The 23,987-nt window shown below is 38.2% G+C and overlaps 5 protein-coding genes across 5 annotated transcripts; all 5 read left to right on the top strand.

The window, feature by feature from the left end:
* The first annotated feature begins 4,067 nt into the window (after nucleotides 1-4,067).
* LOC119790602 (histone H1-like) lies at nucleotides 4,068-5,206 on the top strand. Its single transcript, XM_038296205.1, has one exon. The coding sequence runs from the start codon at nucleotides 4,093-4,095 to the stop codon at nucleotides 4,708-4,710; it is 618 nt and encodes a 205-aa protein (XP_038152133.1). The 5' UTR covers nucleotides 4,068-4,092; the 3' UTR covers nucleotides 4,711-5,206.
* A 629-nt stretch (nucleotides 5,207-5,835) lies between these two features.
* On the top strand, nucleotides 5,836-6,270 carry LOC119790592 (histone H3). The gene has a single exon (XM_038296195.1). The coding sequence runs from the start codon at nucleotides 5,851-5,853 to the stop codon at nucleotides 6,259-6,261; it is 411 nt and encodes a 136-aa protein (XP_038152123.1). The 5' UTR covers nucleotides 5,836-5,850; the 3' UTR covers nucleotides 6,262-6,270.
* Nucleotides 6,271-7,321: 1,051 nt separating this feature from the next.
* On the top strand, nucleotides 7,322-7,753 carry LOC119790593 (histone H2A-like). The gene has a single exon (XM_038296196.1). The coding sequence runs from the start codon at nucleotides 7,356-7,358 to the stop codon at nucleotides 7,737-7,739; it is 384 nt and encodes a 127-aa protein (XP_038152124.1). The 5' UTR covers nucleotides 7,322-7,355; the 3' UTR covers nucleotides 7,740-7,753.
* A 910-nt stretch (nucleotides 7,754-8,663) lies between these two features.
* Nucleotides 8,664-9,036, top strand: LOC119790599 (histone H4). Its single transcript, XM_038296202.1, has one exon. It carries the CDS (start codon nucleotides 8,674-8,676, stop codon nucleotides 8,983-8,985), a length of 312 nt encoding a protein of 103 aa, XP_038152130.1. The 5' UTR covers nucleotides 8,664-8,673; the 3' UTR covers nucleotides 8,986-9,036.
* Nucleotides 9,037-10,686: 1,650 nt separating this feature from the next.
* LOC119790597 (histone H2B 1/2) lies at nucleotides 10,687-11,130 on the top strand. Its single transcript, XM_038296199.1, has one exon. It carries the CDS (start codon nucleotides 10,711-10,713, stop codon nucleotides 11,083-11,085), a length of 375 nt encoding a protein of 124 aa, XP_038152127.1. The 5' UTR covers nucleotides 10,687-10,710; the 3' UTR covers nucleotides 11,086-11,130.
* Nucleotides 11,131-23,987: the final 12,857 nt, after the last annotated feature.

Here is a 23,987-nt window from a genome sequence, read left to right as displayed (position 1 = left end):
AAATTTAATGTTTTAAGCTCTCCCAAAAAAGTGGTCAAAAAAATCATTTTTTAAAACCTCCCGTCCACATCAGACATTTACCACACTATCCTCCAACACCTTGGGTGCTTTTAATCACTCAAATTAATGGGAGGGTCTAACAATTAACAATTCCAAATATAAAAAATAAATAAGAAATTTTGGTTATATTTACATACCAAAAGACAAAAACTAAATTGGTAGAAATAAGAAATTACAAAAATGTAGCATAAATGGCATAATATATATATATATATATATATATATATATATATATATATATATATATATATATATATATATATATATATATATTTTTTTTTTTTTTTTTTTTTTTTTTTTTTTTTTTTTTACAAATAAAATAACCCATTTTACACAACATTTAGCATTAATGGCAGTGGGGAAGAAACTGTTCTGGAATCTGCTGGACCTGCAATGGATGCTTGGAAGTCTCTTCCCAGAGGGCAGCAGGGAGAACAGTCCAACAGTATTTGTTGGACATACCAATGATTTTATGTTCATGTAGAAAGGAAGGCAGAATGGGTCTATCTGCATGTAATAGAGTCACAGAATGTCTGCTGTTGATAACAATAATTTAACTTTATTGATCTCACATTGCAGAAATGTACCTTTGCATTTAACCCATCCTTGTGGGGAGCAGTGGGCTGCCATCATGGGGCGCCGGGGGAGCAATCGGGGGGTTAAGAGTCTTACTTAGAGAGCCAGAGTGGCAGTCTGTGGGAGCTGGTTTTGAACTCACAACCTCAGGACTGCAGACCCTATGCCCTAAACACCAGGCTGCCACTACCATAAACTTAATACCTTAATCTTAAACTTAATCTTTGCTTTTTTTCTGGTGATACTGCTCCACTGTGGTTTGGAATACATACACCTCATTGCAACTGACCCTTCCAGAGGGCAAAACTCACTATTAGCAGAGACTAAAACCTGTCGCACTATCCTTACCCACCCATTTAACCAAACCACTAAATCTGCCTTCCAAGCTCCCCAAAGATCCATTTCTAACCTTCTTAGTTCAAGAACATAGAAACATTTAACAGTATAGTCAGGCCAACAATTAGCATTAAACAATTTTTCGTCTTCAGTTGCTTTTGATGCACCTTCTTCCCAGAGTGCAGATGTTTTTAAGCACCGTGACATCAAAGATTTCAAATCATCAGAAAACATCAGTACTCTATACTTATTATGTGGTAAATGTCATTTGGTAGCTAACACAAAATTGAGGGGGATTTTTTTTTGCTGGTTTCTGCATGTAAACCTTTGTGTCTTAACTTGTTTTTTTTGCATCTCTTGCACAGTTGGATCATGAACAGAGATGCAAAATACAGACCCTGTTTCCATGCACTAAAGTTTATATGAAAATAAGGTAATGAATCTCAATCTATTTACTTATGTATTTCTATTGGATTTTAAATAGGCCCTTAGGCTTTGTCAAAAAAAAAAATATCACTGCACCCCCTGTTAAAAAATACTTCCAGTTGCCCTGATCACGATTATCTAAACATTATGCCAAGCTTGAAGCTGTAATCAATACATCTTCTAAACATGCAGAGGATGAACCATGGAGGTTAAAGGTTAATCCTAGATTGCTTTTAGTTATGATTGGATATTAAAAAGATAAATGTATTTTTGACTCCCCCTGTTTAAATATTTGTAATACAAAGATTTTTAATATACAACTTAATTTTCTCTGGCTATAATTTTTCTTCCACTATGTCTAAAAGTTCTTTTTTTATTTATTATTACAAATAAACAGAATAATTCGAATTTTAAAACTGGTTTTATTTTTATTGTACATAGAAGGATGCAGAGAAACCTTTTCTCCTTTCCTCAGCTCTTTGTCCCCCCAAGTGTCTGTTTGGTAAAATGACATCTGCTTACACTAACATTCCGCCAATAAGGATTCTGCTTAGTTAACAGAATTTAATCCCATGACCAGCAACAAACATGCAAGTTGGGTGGATAATAGTGTGAGTTACAAAAGGCAAGGAAAAGCTGCTCATGTTTTTGTCTCAATAATGATTTGATTTCCAACAGTTCTTTTTTTCTGAAATTAGCTGATAGACAAGAATGAACTTTCTAGTCGAGAAAACATCAAACGATAAATCCAAACACGTTTTGATTTTTATTGTAAATAGAGGCAGATGAAGAGGTTTTAATTTAGTACCTCTGCAAAAAATCAACTTGTTGAGAATACAATGTTTAGGTTGCAAAGTAATCTGTTCATCAGTACATTTAACACCTGCTCAATTAATAAACAGCAAAGCTGCTGCAAAAAATGTATGGTGAAACAATTTTCAATTTCTAACAAACCACAAAAAATGAATTAACAATCTACACAAAGCAAAAATAGGATAGATTCCTTTGGTATATTTTTTTCAGCACAGACAAGAAGTTAATAAATGAAAGCCGCCTTCCAACATCAGCAAATTCTATGAGTGATCTGTACAGTGGAGAGATAACAGTTTGAATTTTTAAACCCTCTGTAGACAAACTGAACCATGAAGGGAAATGTTTCAGCACAGAGGAGAAATCTGAATTTAGTCTTTGAAACCTGATAAAAATTAACATGTGGTAGTAAAAAATAAACAGATTACATGGACAAAACTAAACAAAACTAAGAGGACATTAAAAATGTTTTGCTTTTTAGTTTTAAGGTTTTCTGTTTGACCATTCAAGACTTAAAGAGACATTTTTCTGTTTAAATTTTATGCAGATTTTAAGAAAAGTTGTTTTAACAACCTACACAGAGGTTTCAACATAAATCCCCCAAAACTGTAAATAATGTGGAAATATTTCATATATTTACTGTAGGAAAATGTGTCCAGATTTTTTTTTTATTTTATGTAGACATAAAACATATTGCTTTGTTGTAACACCAGTAATTAGGAATAAATCAAAAACATAACTCATCAAAATAGTGCTGATGAGACTTATTTTGAAGCTGGCCTATGAATTATATTTAATGTATTTTTAAAGGATATATTCCATAATGCCTTGCTCTCCTTCCTTGACATTGTTTAAGACATATTTATATATTTTTTAATAAATAAGTTATATTCTACAAATGTATTAATCTAATATATTGTGGGCAAAATTTCCTCTTATGATCTAAGGCTGTAATTAAACATTAAGTTGCTGATTGATTTATCTGTAATAATTTTTTCATTGTCCAGAGGTCAGAAGGCACAAGGAGCTTAATAAATTCTCCTTCCTGGATTTCATTATGTAAGCTTGCAACAAATTCATTTGTAATTAATAATCCTAAATGTTTTTTAAGCTCATCAGAAAATAGGATTTGTGTAAAATGTATGATGGCCTTGAGTTTATTTAAAGGAGTGAAAAGGAATTTAGTGCCTGATTCAGTCATATCAGAGACAGGAGGGATCTATTTAATTAATAAATCTCACGTCCTCTTCTATTCTTAAGAAAACTATAACACCAATATGTATTTTTTGTGTGTCTGAGTGTGTTAAATAGGCTATTTGATAGACAAAGTGTTAATTTCCAACCCTTTTGTCCAAGAGAGAATCCTGACCAACCGATTCATTGACAGATTCTGTGTGTTTACTGCTGGGAGAACCTTCCTCATTTCCGTCTGAAATAATGACACTAACGAAACCATTTCATCTGTCTTCTTTTCATTGCTTTGTTTTTTAGCGATGGTCTCGTCTTAATGCCGTGTGAAAATTTACTTTGGATGTTTTAAAGGACGAAATGTGGAGAAAATACGCCTCTTGATGCTCAGAAACAACGAGCTTCAGACACTTTTGAGCGTTCCTGGGTTAAAAAGAGAAAGTCCTGGAAACCAAATGCTACCTCATTGTGTGGCGCTGACAATTACCTTTCCATTAAAGTAAGTTATATGATAAAAACTTTATTTTAGCGAAGATTTAAAGCCTTAAAATGCCGCGAAGAAAACACAACTGCGGAGCGATTTGAGGCGGGAGCAGAGCAGCAGGCTGAGTTGTTTCTTCAGGGTTCTCATCCATATTATAAATCCCGCCTCCTGCTCTGAGCTGGAGACGTTCAGAGGAACATTAAGAGAGAAACATGGCAGAAGAAGCTCCAGCAGCTGCACCGGCTAAAGCCCCGGCAAAAGCCCCGAGGAAGAAGTCCGCTCCTAAGGCCAAGAAGGATGGACCCAGCCTGTCCAAGCAGATCGTGGACGCCGTGGCCGAGTCCAAGGAGCGCAAAGGAGTGTCTCTGTCGGCGGTGAAGAAGGTCCTGGCTGCTAAAGGGGTGGATGTAGCTAAAGCCAACAAGCGGATCAACACGGCCATCACTAAGTTGGTGACCAACGGCACCCTGGCTCACACCAAGGGTACCGGGGCCTCCGGTTCTTTCAAGCTCGCCAAGGAGTCCAAATCCGCTAAACCAGCCAAGAAGGTGGTGAAGAAGAAGGCTCCCGCAAAAGCCAAGAAGCCCGCCGCCAAGAAGGTCAGCACCCCGAAAAAAGCCACCGCTGCTAAGAAAGCGACAGCAGCCAAGAAGTCTCCGAAGAAGGCAGCAGCGGCCAAGAAAAGCGTGAAAAAGGTGGTGAAGAAGAGCCCCAAAAAGGCCGCCCCTGCTGCCAAGAAGCCAAAGGCTGCTAAGAAGCCTGCAGCTAAGAAACCTGCAGCCAAGAAACCTGCAGCTAAAAAGGCCCCAGCTAAGAAGGCCAAGAAGTAGACTGCTGCTTCAACCAGCACTCAGTGCAACAAAGGCTCTTTTCAGAGCCACCACAGCTTCATCTCAAGAGCTCATTCCTTATAAGCAGAAAATTAATTACTTAAATAGATAATAATCTCAAACTTAAAGGCAGTGATTAGAGTGGCAGACCAATGGAATGATAAAAATCAGTTAATTTCACTCATAACTGACCCCCATGGGACAGCCTCATCCATGATTCACAGATTCACCCTAAAATAACGAGATCATCTCTAAATATGAGCAAAAATGTGACCACATTATTAACACTAATACCTATTTTGGAAGTTTCTATGAATGGAAGCATGGATATTTAATTAGATGTGTGTGTAGCACATCTAGTGATTTCATGGAGACGTAGCTGAGATCAGAGCTAAGCTCCTTCATATTTTTGTGTTGATTATTATGATTGATTATTACAGTACAGCTCATTAAATATGTGGTATTATTAAACGGATACTGGAAAGAGTGCAACTGATTTATATATTTTTGTAATTGCACTTGATATTTAATATTTAAACTAAACAATTTCAGTATGGACAATATTTAAGTTTTATCTAAGTAGTTTGTAATAACTTTAAATATTTATTATAGGACCAAAAGAAAAGAGCCCAAGGAAGATTTCATAACCAGAATAATTAGCAGTAACAGATATATGTAAATAAAACAAGGAAGGTTTAGATTTAATTTTAATAAAACTTAAAAGAATAACATCTTTATGAGAAATATATTTCTTTAGGAACTTTAGGAACAGTTTAAACTGAGCTGTATTTATTTTGTAACATTTGAACTAGTTTTGGATAGTAATCAGGTTAAAGAAACTATAAAAATATTAATTATCAAAAACTTTGCTAAAGCAAATATCAGACTTTATCAGACTAGTATACCCGCTTTAACCTTGGGCTTTATTTTACTCCGGAATTTTTTTTCTTTGTTACACATCTCGCGCTTTATTTTGAAAATTCAAACTCAACCAATGACTGAATTGGATGGAGGATTACCACGTGTTTAATTTGGTCCAATCAGAGGCCACCTCACGCCGCACATCTCTTTATAAAGCTGCTGTTTCGCCTGTGGAATCATGTTATCCTCGTTGAGTGAGAGATAAGCACCTAGCCCGCCATGGCCAGAACCAAGCAGACCGCCCGTAAATCAACCGGAGGAAAGGCTCCCAGGAAGCAGCTGGCTACCAAAGCTGCCCGTAAGAGCGCCCCGGCTACCGGTGGAGTGAAGAAGCCCCACCGTTACAGGCCCGGTACCGTGGCTCTCCGAGAGATCCGCCGCTACCAGAAGTCCACTGAGCTTCTCATCCGTAAGCTGCCCTTCCAGCGTCTGGTCAGAGAGATCGCTCAAGATTTCAAGACCGACCTGCGCTTCCAGAGCTCCGCCGTCATGGCTCTGCAGGAGGCCAGCGAGGCTTACCTGGTTGGTCTGTTCGAGGACACCAACCTGTGCGCCATCCACGCCAAGAGGGTCACCATCATGCCCAAAGACATCCAGCTGGCCCGCCGCATCCGTGGAGAGAGAGCATAAGTCAATCTCATCCAACAAAACCCAACGGCTCTTTTAAGAGCCACTTAAATCTTTGCAGAGCTCTGATCCTGTATTAAATGGTGTACAGCATACATTAGAAATGGAATGAAAAGAAAACGCTCCTTCCAGATTAGGCTATAAGCGTTTGTTTACGCCAGAAGGCTCAAGTTGTCAAGAGGAGCTTCCATCAGCAGCAAACGATTTAGAAACAACCAAGTATTCTTATAGTGTATAGTAAATCCAAAATGTACAGAATTTAATGTATAGAACATCTATAGATGTTATGGTCGTTTTAACAAATCCACTTCCTATAAATGTTGGATCGTCTACTAATGATTATTGCAGCAAAAATGCTACATAAATGTTGCTAAATTTAAACTTCAGATAATTTATTTAAATATTTTACAAGCATCCACCGAAATCTTAAAAGTGGGTTGTCACTTTGTTTTACAGTAATTTCTAATTGTTTACTAAACTCTTTTACAGTGTTTACATTTGGGTACAGTTCTGAACAATTCTTGTATGTAGTGTGTAGCTCCTGAGATACAGAATTTCTCTGGTACAACCATATGTGTTTTCTATAAAGAGGTGTGTTATTGTCTGTTCTGGGAAAAGCAATAAAAACGTAATTTTACATAGTTTTATTTATGTGCATGTATAGGTAGAATGGATAAAAGTATTGACAGTAAGAAAGGGAATGGATCTAATATATATTACATTTTTATCATATTTTATCGTCTATTAACTTCACATAATGGCAATTTTTTATATATAGAATCATCTACCGTATACAATCAGGACTCATTACTTTAGACAACTATGACCGTATTGCTATGTGTGAATGGGTTGAATAATTTCCACCAGCTGGCGGCCTGAAACCACGGCCTCAACCTTTAGCCACGCCCCGATCTGTCGGCTGCATTTAGTGGTAATTGGCAGAAGCAGACGGCGGCAAAAAGCCGCCTGCTTTGATTGGACGATTGGATTTGTTGTTATATGTGACCAATCAGAGAGCATATGATCCACGACAGGCCTTATATACTCCCAATGCGCGTCTTGACAGTCACTTGTTAAAGTAAACCTTTAGAGAAATCATGTCTGGACGTGGAAAGACCGGAGGCAAAGCCAGGGCTAAGGCCAAGACCCGCTCCTCTCGTGCTGGGCTGCAGTTCCCAGTCGGCCGTGTTCACAGGCTGTTGAGGAAGGGCAACTACGCTGAGCGCGTGGGCGCTGGAGCTCCCGTCTATCTGGCTGCAGTGCTGGAATACCTGACTGCTGAGATCCTGGAGTTGGCTGGAAACGCTGCTCGTGATAACAAGAAGACCAGGATCATCCCCCGCCATCTGCAGCTGGCTGTCCGCAACGACGAGGAGCTCAACAAACTGCTTGGCGGAGTTACCATCGCTCAGGGCGGTGTTCTTCCTAACATCCAGGCTGTGTTGCTGCCCAAGAAAACCGAGAAACCAGCAAAGAAGTAAAACTGCAGGCTCTCTAAAACAAACCAACGGCTCTTTTAAGAGCCACCCACATCTGATTAATGAGCGGGATTTACTGTTACAATATATACACACTTACGGAGGAAACAATAACATGGATAGTAGATGTGAAAAGAAATGTCAATATAAGAAAATTAAAAGAAGCGTGAGGAAGCATACAAATCCTAATAATGTTCATATCCACTGAAATAAATACATTTGAATGAATTGAAAAAAAAAATCAAGCACTCCATTCATAAATCCAAGTTTGTTAAACCCCAGTGTCATTTGCAAAGGGGCGTTTGAGAAGGATGCAGAACAATAAAGTCATATTGATTTCCTTAGTTTTTGTTCATAAATATTTTAGGGTTTTTTTCTGTTTTCTGTTGCATTTTCTTCATGCAAATTGTAGTTAAGGAAGTGCTGTTTTTTTTCTTACATGTTTTTTTATAGAATATTTTACAAGGGTTCAAGTCGTTTCATTGTAATTGCGTTTGTTAAATTAATAACATGTGGAGACTCTAAATGTACACGCAGACGTAAATTCCAAACACCTAATAAAAGTGAAGTATAAAGTTGGAACGAACCTGCACTCCCTACACAAACCTGAGTATATTAACCAACACTGACAATATCACTGATATCTAATACTATCTAATAAGTTTTTGGAAACTCCATATGAGCAAAAACCCTTTTTTTATGAATTGCATCTACTTTATAAATCAGTTATTTTCATTGGGTTTGATCCTATATCAGGTGGATTTTTTCTTTATTCATTAAGAGTCTCTTAATATTTCAACTTTTGTCTTAAAAGCGGAAATGTGGTTAGAGGCGGGAAAAGAGGGATGCTTGTCCTCACTTAGGTCCGTAGGGTGTATTTATATTTAGTTGTTCAGCGATCTAGCACAATTCTCTCTGTCAGTTAGACATAGACAACATGAGCGGCCGAGGCAAAGGAGGAAAAGGACTTGGAAAAGGAGGCGCTAAGCGTCATCGCAAAGTCCTCCGTGATAACATCCAGGGCATCACCAAACCCGCTATCCGCCGTTTGGCCCGCCGTGGTGGAGTCAAGCGCATCTCCGGTCTCATCTACGAGGAGACCCGCGGTGTCCTGAAGGTTTTCCTGGAGAACGTCATCCGTGATGCCGTCACCTACACCGAGCACGCCAAGAGGAAGACTGTGACCGCCATGGATGTGGTCTATGCTCTCAAGAGGCAGGGCCGCACTCTCTACGGCTTTGGAGGTTAAATTCTAGCTCAATCCCACAAAACAACGGCTCTTTTAAGAGCCACCCACATTTCTTAAGATAATTCCTGCTGTTATAGTCAGACACTTCAGTAAGCTGGAAATACCAGGTATACTGCAGCTCATAAAAGGCTCTGAGTTTTAATATTTTCAGTATTAAATAGTACAGAGGTTAGAAGTAGGACATTTTTTTTTTTTTTTTTGTCTTGGAGGAATAAAGTATAATTCAGTCATTACTCACATAAAAACACAGCCAATTGTTTGAAAGGAGGGTGTTGTATGGAGGACCAATCCTGCCATAGTTATGAATATATAAATAACTGCAATATATTGCTGACCTACAATTTCCTTTAGGGAGCAATTGATTACAACATTAACTACATTTAAAAGAATAAAAATACTTTTATATATAAATCTTTTTTGCTTTTTTTATAGATGGATATCCATTTGTTTTTGTTTTAAACAATGAATATTGTCAATTACTTTATTTTGCTCTGAAGAGGCAGAGCTGCACTATATGGCATTGGAGGTTAAATTCCAACTCAATCCCACAAAACAATGGCTCTTTTAAGAGCCACCCACATTTCTTAAGACGATTCCTGCTATTTGAAATTTGATTAGAAATTCGGTTTACCGCTGGTATTAAACAGCTTTAAAAAGAAAATTTTCACTGACATTTCAGAATATAAAAATCCCTTCATTGTCCCATAATAGGGAAATTCTATTTCAGCAGCAGAAATATAGCAAAGACACCAATGTGCACCATGGTAAATAAACAGAAAATCGTATAAATGTGGTATAAAGCTAATTAATAATTGGTAGTATAGTTGGATTTAATTGCCGCATGTGAAAACAAAGAGAAATGCCTATACAAAGTCACATCTGTATGTTAGTGACATATGGTCTTTGAAAATAACTATAATTATGTATCTTTTGCTTAAGCCAGTTTATCTCCAATTTATCTCCCTCCGCTTATAAAAATTCATCAGACTTGTATTACTGTTACTCTATCTTTCCTTATTTCAAGTAAATGTACTGCTGTTTTATTATATTTTAGCTCTCGTTGTCCAGCCACCCATTCATTGTTAAAACACTTTCCCTGTATTTTATTTCCATACCTATTTTTTTGTGATCCAACACATCGCTGTGGTTTTTCTCAGCAAACCGGTGTATTTTCGCCTCTTTTTTCTTTTCTGCCATTCATTTTCCACCTCTATGAGCTAGTATCAATGGCTAACTTCCATAGTGTTCTTGCTAGTTCATTTCACTGTAGTAAGCTGTATTTAACAGAATTTCCTTTTCTCTCAGTTGTTGTAGATGTTTCGACTCCTATCTAGGAATCTTATTTAAGCAGCATGGAAGTTCATTACAGGGCAGATGTTCTTTGTTCTTCTGGCTTTCTGTTGCACATGAACTGTTTTTGAACATTTTCATTCCTTGATGACAGAGGCAGGGGGCTAATAGATAAAAACAGAAATGCTCAGATCGTTTCTTACTGTGATGCTACAACAGGAGCAAACTAAGAAGCATTATAACTCCCATCCCCCCTCTCTCACACACAGAACCAGTAAGAGTCTCACTGAGGACCAATAGCTGCTCTAACCTTCCGAGAATGTAAACCAATCAGAGACAGGGTACAGCACAGACTATTTTACATACACCCTGTATATAATCACTGGTCTCCTCCTCTTGTATCTCATTCGTTGTTGTTTCTAGGAACACATCAGGATGCCTGAACCCGCCAAGTCTGCGCCCAAGAAGGGCTCCAAGAAAGCCGTGACCAAGACCGCCGGCAAAGGAGGCAAGAAGAAGAGAAAGACCAGGAAGGAGAGCTACGCCATCTATGTGTACAAGGTGCTGAAGCAGGTGCACCCCGACACCGGCATCTCCTCCAAGGCCATGAGCATCATGAACTCGTTCGTCAACGACATCTTCGAGCGCATCGCCTCCGAGGCTTCCCGCCTGGCTCACTACAACAAGCGCTCCACCATCACCTCCAGGGAGATCCAGACCGCTGTGCGCCTCCTGCTGCCCGGTGAGCTGGCCAAGCACGCAGTGTCTGAGGGAACCAAGGCTGTCACCAAGTACACCAGCTCCAAGTAAACTCTCACTGCCGCAAACTCAACAAAGGCCCTTTTAAGGGCCGCGCAAATATCAACAAGAGCAATTGTTTCCTTTTTCAATAGTAGTATTGAACATTACCCTCTGTTCTGTGCAAAGTCCTTATTTACTAATGTCTGCTGATTAGCAGAAAACTACACATACTGCCATATCTACTGTCATTTTTGATATGCTGTAGAATATAACGCACAACCACATCTAAAAATGGTTCTTTAAAAAAATTAAGTTCCTGAAGGATAGTGGTTAGCCAGTGGTTAGCCAATAAAACTAGCCCTAACCCATCTATCTAGACTTGGACAACTACAACTTTAGTTGTCATTTTGTAAAGACATTAAGTTTAGCACAGCTTTCAGCACCCCCCCCCCCCGCAACCCTTATATGTATGCTCACCATGATAACTTTTTTTTGTTTCCTCATCTGTACATGTAATGGCATGTGTTTTTGGTGTGGCAGCTTCTTGCTGCTCATCAGATTTATCAAAACTTTAATGGTTAATCGGAATTGCTAATCTAAACTGTTTTAATATTGACAACATTTAATAAAGGCTTCTGGAGGCTACCCAATGCACTTCAGCTGTCCAGGATAGAGTATACAAAAAACTGTATCCCATTTTATAGTATTATCAAATGTTTTTCAGAATGTGTGTGTGTATGTGTGTATATATATATATATATATATATGGAATCGAGGCAGAGTGTGCTAGCTCATGAGGAAGTGGAACTCTGGAATGGCCGCCGCCATTTCGTAGGCCGGATCTCACTGAACTCTGTGTTAAGCTGCAGTCCCGGTTAGAAGCGATGCCGAAGTACAAGGCCACGCACAGTAGGCGTCTGCACATCGGACCTGCCTCAAGGGAATGCTGCCAGTTACCTCCAACCCCGAGGAAGCAAACGGACCGTTCACGGAGTTGTAATTTTTAGATACGCATGTGTGGACAGATCCTCGCGTTGTATATAGTTGTTTGTTTTAATAAAGCTCTTTCTTTGCATAAACAGCTTCCTGGCAAATGTTCATTTCCTGTATAAATTCATTCATGTCCTTGATGGTAGCATAATAATTGTGTAGTAGTGAAGGATAACATAAATACACAGCATATGAATAAATAAATATACGAATAAATAAATAAATAAATCTATATATAAATATATATATATATGCCAACCAATCACAAGTGACTTTACTTGTTTAAAAAGAAGTGGTTCTGTCCAATACTCAGTAAGAAAATTAAAGCCTGGCGTGGCCACGTGTGGTTTTGCTGCCAATCACTAGCGATTTCATTTGTTTGAGAATAGTGGTTTCAGCCAATACTGAGTAGGTTATTCAAGCCATACCTGGCCAGCCGCGCTGGTTTGCTGCATTCATATGCTAATTAGGGCCATTAGTACAGCTGATCGCTCTCCACATACGTCAGAGTCCGTTTCCGACAATTTGTGGCACGACAAACGCGGACAAGCACGGGTTGCAAATAGGGGGTTTTCAGTGACGTCACTGGCCAGCTCCCGGTCTGCCATCTTGGGTGGCATATTATCGTATATTAAATATATCATGTCGCGAATGGATAAGTACGCCAGCACGCTAGAGCCACCAGATCATGGAACATATCTGAGGAAATGTTCGGTGATCGACCATATGGACCCCTATGCCCTCCACGGTGCCTTGTTTAGAACTAATCCAGATGATTGGCCAAATGTAGAGCACGGCGACATAGTTCATTACCCGGTGTTCAGTGAAAACCCTCTGCACACTCTTGAGGAAATGAGAGCGTACAAGGGTCTAGAGGCTCACAACCAGTTCAAATCTGGTTGGGTACGAGATGTCGAAGTGATGTACATGAAGGAAATCGCCATCATACGTGGACGGGTGAGTTTTAATAAGATGGTAAAAATGTAAACAATCCGCTCGCTATGCTAGGTGGCTAACAGCTGGCGGTACGCAAACAGTTCCAAAGCTACAAGTCCTTGGAGTCTCATGTGCAGTTTACGAATGGATGGGTTCAGGAGCTGCAGCTCATAAAGCCAGCAAACAGTGCTAACCGTTAGTGCTAACAACCACTCAGGCATGTAATGTACTTTTAACTAGCTGCTATGTGTTTCAAAGGTTTGGTTAGTAACGTTAACTGCCAAACCTCCCTAAACCCTCCGGGTTTCTCACATATTTGAGCCTTTTCCCGCTGGTTGAAATCAAGTTAAGGTGAAATTAATCAAATTAAAACACGGCTGAAAGAGGGAGTCCAGTACGCGGTAGTCATAGGCAGTAGTCTGAGTAGCGGCGGCGGAGGCAGTCAACATTGCGGCCATGGAAAGTAATACGTCATGACGCCTAAGCCCTATTATTAATATATTCTTACATGTTTTAAATGCTTGACAGTTAATTACCTGTGACAAAGTGAGCACTGCAGACTCTGGCGTGTTCCAGCTTAACAGCGTCCAAATCGGACCTGGATATCCGTGTCAGCCATAGGTGACGGCGTTGTTCAGATAGCTGTTTTGTTTTTTCACATTGATTCACGATTACGGCTGGTATGCGATAGAAAGAGCGTTGATCTCCACCTCCACGGGCCGTGCAACCAACAATTACACACGATTTCACCATTTTTCACTGTCAATACTGCCTAAGGCTGCCACTCAATATGGCGGACGCGCTGAGTAGTCACGTGAGCGCGACGTCACATGAAAACCCCCTATTGTCGGAAACTGACGAAAATCAGGGAGATCTGCGGGAGTTTACGGGGATGAAAATCTCACTTTTCATGCAGTGAACAGGAAAGAGATGTTTACTGTTTTTGCCAAAATCTCTTGGCTCAAAATCCTACGTGCAGGTCACCAGTTAAGATCTTTTTTTGGCATAGATTCATACGTGACCTCTGCTTTCCATTGTTTCTGTGTGCTAGGGTTCAAACGTCCACGATATTCTCTATGTATTATTTCAATATGTATTATTGAAATATGTTTACACAGTGTAAAAAATAATATAGCACCAAAAACTCCCTCTGACCTGCTTCCCTGTTCCTGCTGAAGAGGAGCATTCCCACAGCATGATGCTGCCACCATCCTGTTTCATAGTGGAAACGGTTTAATCAGGGGGTTGTGTGCTATTTGTTAACTCTAGCATTGCTAATCAAAGCTGTTTAGCTTTGAATTAAGCGCAAAACTTATACCATTTTATCCCTTAACAATAAAACTGTCAACAAGTAAAACAGCTTGTCTTTAGCCTCAGTAGAAACAGTAAGGATGTTTGGGCTCACATTTGCTTGTGTGCAGGTCACAGACTGAGCTGCTGGAGCCTTGTTCTGGCTCAGAGACTCTCTGTCTCTTCTCAGAGGACTCTGCTATAACACCGGCCTCATTCTTCTTCACCCTACTGTGTCTCAGCTCTTCCTCTGACTTGCTGAGGCTGATACTGGTGCTGCTAGTCACAGCAATCATGCTGACCAACTCTCTATTGGTGTCGGTGCTGCCTGCTCTCTCTTCTGGTGCTCTTCTAGTAGAGCTCCTCTTTCTCTCAGGGTTCTCTCTGACAAACTCTACAGACACAGACTGATCTTCTCCAGCGGTTAAGCTGCTGATGTTGCAATTTTCCACAACTCTTTGTTGTCCAACCTGGTGACAACATATAGCCTTTATTTTCCTGCAGAGTGATTTATCCAAATGGCTGCTGGGTCCAACGGAGACGCATCTGGTCATCTTTGGACAAATGTTTACACCATGGGTGCTCAAGTCTGGTCCTCAACAGCTACTATCCTGCAACTTTTTGATGCTCCCCATTTTTAACACACCTGAATCAGACGAGTGGCTCGTTACTATGCCTCTGCTGAGCTAAATGAGGGGATTGAGCCTTTTGATTCAGGTGCATTAGAGAAAAGATGCATCTAAGTTATGGAATGGTAGCACCTGAGGACTGGACTGATCACCCCTGGTTTACTCTCTATAGCAGATCTAATTAGGAAGCACTAAAAGAAGACGCTGATTGAGTGAAATCTAAAACCCCTTTTTAGTTGTAAAAGAAAAGCCACCAAATACTTTGACAGGAAAAAAATGACACTTTTCCCTGAATTCACTGATGCCTGCATCACCAAAGATTTGCTAAAAAAAGCTTGGCACCAAGGAATGAAGTTTTATAATTTTAGGAGGAACATATGCAAAATAATCAGATTTTATGCATATAATAAGCTGTTATTATCAACGCATTTCATGTTTTTCCAGTAAATGCAGTTTAACCTGTTTCCATCCTGTTTCTTCTTCATATAACTTGAACATCACCTTGTTTTCCAGAGAGCAGGTGTCTCCATGTTGCTGACCGAGTTTAAAGGCCTCAGTTGTCAAAAACTAAAATCACTGTGAGACTTTCTGGGGATTTATACCAACGTCTGTCGATCTAGGAGCGATCTGAACTCAGGAACAATGAAGTTCATGTGGAGAAACCACAAAAATAATTTTGTTTACAAAAACCGTGGTCGTGGCAACCAGGTGTTCCACCCTGAAGATGTTGATATGTGAAAATTTAGCAGTTATCACAGCTGAGATTCCAGGTAACAGCCAATCAGTAACAAGAAGACTGATGTGAAAGAAATGGATCTGGGATCAGGTGTGTTGGCCTACAGGTTAAATATGGGGAGGAATATTAACAGCACACACCCCCCTGAATAAATAATTTAATTTCTTTTCATGGATTTTTTTTTATTTTGTTAATATGTGGGAACACATTTAATGTAATAGGGCGGGGGGAGTTTTCTTTAGCAAACCTGGTTTTCGCTCTAAACTATAAAAGTTTTTTCCAGTGATTAATGGGATATTTATTGATTACAGGGCAGTATAATGTTTCTCTTTTGTCTAACATGTTTCTGGATGCGTTTGGCTTTCTTAACTTGTTTAGCTGATACAGATCTTCCTACTTTGTATCCATTTTGCTGTTAACTGTGTGACATAACGTGAGTTCAGTTTGTAAAATCATGCCAAAAATGCATCTTGGTAATATGGATGGAATGAGACCTAAAGTTTCAGAGGGAGCTTTAGAAATATTTGAACTTCTTTGACAAACGTCTGTTCCCAGTGTGGATATCAGTCAGACAGCCAATCGCCTCTATATGCTGTCAAATAAAAAACAAAAAGCTCAGTCTTTGCATTTATCAAAAAGGTGTTCAACACTGACATCTTGTGGTCTAACAGATGTTTTACCACAGGATGGTGTTACTGAAAAGCAATGTTTCTTGGTTTTCTACTTTGTATTTTCATGGTAAATAAAAGGTTCTGTTTATTATGTGTAGAGCGACTAAAGAACTGGATAAATGTTAATAAAACATTTCATATATTTCAGTTGCTTATTTCAATCAAACAGTGAAACACATTGAAAAGGTTAGTAAAGAAAGGCCTTTATTTTTAATGATTATTCATGATAATAACTTTATTGATCTCACATTGGAGAAATTAACTCTCTGCAGTGAACCCATCCCCTTAGGGAGCAATGGTCTGCCAGCGTGCAGCGCCCAGTGAGCAGTTAGTGCACACTTTTTATTTGTAATAAATTTACACTCACTGCATCCCCCAGTCCTGTTATCCTATAAAAAGGCTGCTTGTTCTAGTTTATCTCCATAAAAATGCACGCCCTGCAATCACACATAAAAAATGAAAGTATATGTTTAGATCAGCATCCATTTACCTCATCAATGACACCCCCCCCCACCACCACCACCATGGACTGTTCTCCCTGCCATAATTTCAATTTGAGAAAAGAATTCCATCTTCTTGCACTCAAAACTTATAATGCTCACACTCAAAACATGCGCTCTCTCAGTACCCTCTCTTTCTCTTCTCTCTCAAATCTTTGTTTCTTCTCTCAGATTTAATGCTTCTTGCACAGATATTTTCTCCTCTCGCTTGCCTCCTTCTCTTCGCGCACAAACCGCGCTCTGCTCGAGTCTCAGATACGCTCGCAAACCCGTAGGCTCTGCTTGCGGATTTTTTTTGCTCTCTCTCGGATTGCAGTTGGATCGTCGCCTAGCAACCTGCTACTACGCCACTTATAAGAGCGTCAGCTGAAACTGCTATTTACAGTAGTTTTGTGGCTCGATTCAGCAAAGTTCAGTACTTATGGATAACCCCAAAAAATTCTGAATTAAGTAATTTCAAACAATTAGTGGTTTGTTATGTACAAAAGCAAAGAACAGACATTAAATTATTATCTTGAAATACTTTGTTTGTCCAGTGAGTAGCTGTCTGACGCGGGAAAAGCCTCCTTTGCGACCGCCGTGAAGCTACATACCCTCCGTTTGCTTGTCCCCAAGTGGGAGGAGCTCACAGAAGCGGCCGGTTGACTGGGGCTTGAAGGCGACAGCGGCATGCCGTGGACCGAGGCAGCCCTTGCAGGTGGCATGGAGGTCAAACCCCAAGATGTAACCCTTCTGGCAGGAGAGGCACAGGAGGATGCTGCCACCACTGGAGATCTTTTCTTCTTATTCGTTCTCAAGTGCTATTACATCGCTGAAGAAAAAATGGGAGCTTATTGTCCGGTCTCACCGTTATTTATACGGACCGGAGTGGAGCCCACACAGCAGCTGGGCGTGGACTAAAGTTTCCATTTGAGGTTTCACACATCTTTAAGATAACTCTGACTTAACTAGATAGAGAACTTAATTCTTTAGATTTTGTTATGTTTTTTTTAAAAGTTGAGACAAAACCCCAGACATAATGATCAGTCTGATATTACACTATGTTAAAAAGTCTGTCATACCATAAAGATGGTTATCTTGGCACATACTGCCAAATCTAATGTCATTATGAAACATGAAGTTTAACACACAACCACATCTAAATTTAGTCCTTTTTAAATTAAACAGAATTTCTGTTTAAGTTCCTCCTTCAAGATGCCCTATAACCACTAATCCCGCTGAGTTTATTTCATTTTTTCCCCCATTGTGTCTATTAGATTATCACTGGTGCTTTCAAATCCACAGAGAGGAAGCTAGCCTCATAAATCTTGAATTTAGGTCAGAAAACTTTAAACTGTCAGATATGCTATATATATTCTTGATATCTGAAATAAAAATTCTGACCAGTAGCAATTAGATGACCATTAGATCTGAATTGCAGTTTTAGACTTCCAGAATGTTTATTTCAGATAGGAGTAATCAGGGTTCCTATAGCATATGGCAAGTTAAATTCAAGACTTTTTAATGATTTTTAATGTGAAATAAAAATTTAAGACCAAATTCACAAGAAACACAAATCGTAATAAAAATTATCCTATTTATGATGTTTTAAAAATTAAGACCTACGAAAGACTAATTTAAGACATTTTAATACCAATTAAGGCCTTAATTTTATTTTGAATAATTCAAGGCCTTTTAAGACTTTTTAAGGACCCGCAGGAACCCTGGTAATGTCAGATATCTGAAAATACCAACCCAATACACATAAATGGGGAAAAAGTAACGTAATTTCTCCTAATTAAGAATAACATTTCAGATATCTGAAATGATTTTAGATAGAAGGAATATAATTAAAGATATCTGAAATACAAATATGTTAAAACGGCCACTTAGATTTACTTAAAGATAAGTAAAGATTTGTAGATATCTGAAATGTAGTTCCAATAGTACCAATTTGAGTCCAAAGTACTTAAAATTTAATTTCTACCGGTAGAAATGTAATTAGTGCTATCTAAAATACAATTCTGATGTTCTAAAATCTCATCATTGATGAGGTTAATGGATGCTGATCTAAACACCTGCTATACTTTTATTTTTAAGTGTGATTGCAGGGCGTGCATTTTTATGCATTTTCATAGGATAACAGGGCTGGGGGTGCAGTGAGTCTAAATTTATTACAAATAAATTCAATTCAATTTATCTTTATTGTCATTGTCACAAGAACAACGGAATTTTTTTAAAAAGTGCCATCGATCGATCAGTGCATATGCTTAAAAAAACAAAAATCCCTGTCACCACCATTTACACATAATATAAGAAATAAATAATAACTGATAAAAACAACTAATAAGAATAGTACATTCTCACACACATCATCCATGATGATTAATGGTTATTTTAGGTTGCATTTAGTTTTGTTATTGCTGTTGGGTAACAGTGTGCACTCACTGCTCCCTGGGCGCTGCACACTGGCAGCCCACTGCTCCCTAAGGGGATGGGTTAGATGCAGAGAATTAATTTCTCCAATGTGAGATTAATAAAGTTATTATTATTATTAATCATCAAATATAAAGGCCTTTCTTTACTAACCTGTTCAATGTGTTACACTGTTTCATTGAATGGAGCTTCTGAAATATATGAAATGTTTTATTAACATTTATCCAGTTTTTAGTCACTTTAGATATGATAAACAGAACCTTCTATTTACCATAAAAATACAGAGTAGAAAACCAAGAAACATTGCTTTTCAGTAACGCCATCCTGTGTTAGACCACAAGATGTCAGTGTTGAACACCTTTTTGATAAATGCAGAGATTGAGCTTTTAGTTCATTTCTTCTTAATTTGTCAGCATATAGAGGCGATTGGCTGTCTGACTGATATCCACACTGGGAACAGACGTTTGTCAAAGAAGTTCAAATATTTCTTCGTTCCATCCATATTACCAAGATGCATTTTTGGCATTAAATGCGTTCCCATATATAAAATAAAATATAAATATATTTTTCAAGGCTGCACTTTTAAAAAGATGATATTGTCCAGTGAGCTGTTTCCAAACAAAATATATTTTTGTTTTACACTTGTGTGAACCAAATGACAAATAAAATCTGTCTAAAGTATATATATTTATACATAAATAACAAAATAAAAAATAAAAAGTTCTATAAAAAGAATTAAAATGATTTATTCAATTCTATTGGTGTGTTTGCCTATTTAACCTGTAGGCCAACACACCTGATCCCAGATCCCTTTCTTTCACATCAGTCTTCTTGTTAATGATTGGCTGTTACCTGGAATCTCAGCTGTGATAACTTTTCAAATATCAACAATCTTCAGGGTGGAACAGTTGGTCGCCATGACGACAGTTTTGTAAACAAACAAATGTTGTGGTTTCTCCACATGAACTTCATTGTTCCTGAGTTCAGATCACTCCTAGATTGACAGACGTTGGTATAAATCCCCAGAAAGTCTCACAGTGATTTTAGTTTTTGACAACTGAGACCTTTAAACTCGGTCAGCAACATGGAGACACCTGCTCTCTGGAAAACAAGGTGAAATCAAGTTATATGAAGAAGAAACAGGATGGAAACAGGTTAAACTGCATTTACTGGAAAAACACGAAATGCGTTGATAATAACAACTTATATGCATAAAATCGGATTATTTTGTATATTTTCCTCCTAAAAATACAAAACCTAATTCCTTGGTGCCAAGCTTTTTTCTAGCATATCTTTGGTGATGCAGGGATCAGTGAATTCAGGGAAAAGTGTCATTTTTTTCCTGTCAAAGTATTTGGTGGCTTTTGTTTTATAACTAAAAAATGGATTTTAGATTTCACTCAATCAGCGTCTGCTTTTAGTGCTTCCTAAATAGATCTGCTATAGAGTGTAAACATTTTCCAAAGAACAGTTTAATTACGAAGTCCCAGAACTGACATGGGAGGAAAAAAGATATACAGCATGCACACTGAATATGAATTTGTTCCCACTAAATATTAATTTGTTCCCATAAAATATTTATTCGTTCCCACTAAATGCTAGTTATTTACTACCACAAAGAACTAATTTATTCCCAAGAAACACTCATTTTTAGCCACAAAATGTATATATTGTATGCAAGAAATACTAAAACATTATCTTCCCACACAGAGCAGACCTTCTCAAAGGAACAAAAGGTGATGGAGAGAGATCACCTGGTCAGGTTTCATTTTATGCTGGAGATGAGCTACAAAGACATTCTGAGAAGTTTGATGTTTCAAGGAATTCTCATTAGTGATAGGCATTTCACGCACACCTTGGATGCTGGGATAGATTTTATTGTTGACCAACTGCAAGTCTCTAAAAGGACCATGGTTATCGGTGGCTGTAAGCTAATTGCGTAAAACTGACAAACTAGCATTTTGTGAGAATAAATGTTCATTTTCTGGGAAAAAATGAGTATTTCTTGCACACGCTGTATCTCTATTTTCTTCCACGTCAGTTCTGGGGCTCCGTACCCCTTATGTTTCAGATTTCTTTATGATTTTGTTTTTTTTTCCAAATTTATACATTCACACTATTTTTTTGTTTACAGATTTGAAATGTCCAAATGTCTCCTTTTCAGCTACAGTGTTATGAATTGGAGTCTTTCCTAATCGCGTGTCACAGACCCCATTCTCTTCACTTCGAGTCCAATAATAAAGCCTCTGAGAATCTGGCTGTTACCTGGAATCTCAGCTGTGATAACCGACACATTTTCAAATGTGAACATTTTCAGGTTGGAACAGCTGGTCGCCATGACAACGGTTTTGTAAACAGAAAATTTAGTGATTTCACTGCAACAGCTTCATTGTTACTGAGTACAGAGCGTTCCTGGTATAAATCCCCAGAAAGACCACCTGCTCCCTGGAAAACAAGGTGATGTTCAAGTTATATTGTGAAGAAACAGGAATGCAAATTCAGAGTTACATTTAGGGAACCACACATTGCACTAGTGTTATCTTATATTAATATACTAACATTAGATATGTTTAGGAAACACTATCAGTTAATTTGATCTTTCTGTGATTTGATGAACCTTCATTAAATTGTAAAATCTAAAAAACAGGTTAAACTGCATTTACTGGAAAAAACATGAAATGCACTGACAATGAAAGGTTTGTAGTTACCTTTAATGTAAAAAATGAAATTACTTTGCCTATTTTCCTCCTAAAATTGCAAAACCTAAATCCTTGGTGCCAAGTTTTTTTCTAGTAAATCTTAGATATTGCAGGGATCAGTGGATTCATTGAAAAAGTGTGATTTTTTTTTCCTGACAAAGTATTTGGTGGATTTTTGGTGAGTTGGCACACAGTAGGGTGAAGAAGAGTGAGGCCGGTGTTCTAGCAGAGTCCTCTGAGAAGACAGAGAGTCTCTGAGCCAGAACAAGGCTCCAGCAGCTCAGTCTGTGACCTGCACACAAGCAAATGTGAGCCCAAATAAATGTACCTCTGCTGCTCCTGGAGTGGAAACAAACATCCTTACTGTTTCTACTGCGGCTAAAGACAAGCTGTTTTACTCATTAACAGTTTCATTGTTAAGAGATAAAATGGTATAATTTTTGTGCTTGTACATTTAATTCAAAGCTAAACATCTTTTATTAACAATTCTAGAGTTAACAAATAGTACACAACCCTCTGATTAAACCATTTCCACTATGAAACAGGATGGTGGCAGCATCATGCTGTGGGAATGCTCCTCTTCAGCATGAACAGAGAAGCTGGTCAGAGGGAGTTATTGGTGCTATATAATTTTTTACACTGTGTAAGAACATTTCAAGGCCTGATACATAATTAGCTACACGCAGAGAATATCGTAGACGTTTGAACCCTAGCACACAGAAACAATGGAGAGCAGAGGTCACGTATGAATCTAGGCCAAAACAAGATCTTAACTGGTGACCAGGAGATTTTGCCAAAAACAGGAAACATCTCTTTCCTGTTTAAGGAAGGACACTGAGGAAAACATATTTCCCAAACACTCAGACACACATGGTACAGGAAGGTACAAATATACTGAGAATGTTGCGCCATATTCGGGGGAGAAACTGAGATGTCTGATCATGTAGAGCTAAAGTGTTTAAGACAGCTGTAGGAATTTGAATTAACAAAAAATGTTTCCGCCTCCAGAGGAAAAAATTGTGGGAATCATTTTCAAGTGTTCGTCTTTCTGTCATTAGAGAATTCCACCAATGAGGGTTAACAGAGTAAAACCAGAAAATCCTGAAGGTAAAAGTGTCAGAAGCTGAGAAAAATGATTGAGTCTAAAAGGGAGGTTCAGCTTCCAACAGGATGACAACCTAACCAAACAACCAGAGCTACAGAGAAATGTTTAGATAAAACATCTTCCTCTGCTAGAAGGACTCAACTAAAGCTACGGAGGGAATTTGGTTTGATTACTGATGCAAACAATGAACAACATTTGTAAACAGAAATAGAAAGGAATACAGGAACCCCCCCCTCCCCCCAAAAAAAAGAGCAATGTTTTTGTTTTGTTTTTACAAATCTTATATTTTCAACTTTTATCTTCCAATTTTCTACACATTTTTTATTTTCAAATCTCTCAAATCACATTGTTTTGTCTCACAGCCAAATACCAATGTTCCCTCTTGATGCACACATTGACTAATAAATTGCTGTTAACGTCCAGAACATAGATATTATAAAAGTAGAAGTTGGACAGGGTCTGCCTTTGCTGCGGATGAGTCAGAGCGTCCGCCATGTTGAATGTGTCTGCTGATAGACTCAGACCCTTAAACAGTATCAGCGGGACTTTAATCTCAGAATATAATTTATATTCTTAACATTTTTATTTTTGTAATATTGTCTATTTTTGTCCTTTTCCTGACTTTATTCTCCTAAAGAATTAATTATAATAATCTAATCTGCCCTATTGCTCCAGGGCCTTTGATATTTCTGCAAACTGTGACTATTCTGGAAATATTCCCCCTTTATTCTCATAATATGTTTTTTCTCATAAAACTTTTGTCTTTTTATTGTCCTGGGACTTTTTTGATACTCATATCAGTAAATTTATCTCTTTAATAATCCCCCAAAAAGTTTGTTCCTAATCTGAGTCTATACCAGATCTTAAATAGTTTAATTGATTTGAATCTGTTCAATAATTTGAAAGACAATTTAAATTGATTACCAGTAAATTTTATATGCAGCTATAGAATATGTAACATAAGAAATAAATGTAACCTTGATTTCTTCTTTTTTTTTTT

The sequence above is a fragment of the Cyprinodon tularosa genome, unplaced genomic scaffold (assembly GCF_016077235.1).
Source record: "Cyprinodon tularosa strain WSP-4 unplaced genomic scaffold, ASM1607723v1 ctg369, whole genome shotgun sequence".
Taxonomy (NCBI): domain Eukaryota; kingdom Metazoa; phylum Chordata; class Actinopteri; order Cyprinodontiformes; family Cyprinodontidae; genus Cyprinodon; species Cyprinodon tularosa.
This window is presented reverse-complemented; position numbering and strand designations above follow the sequence as displayed.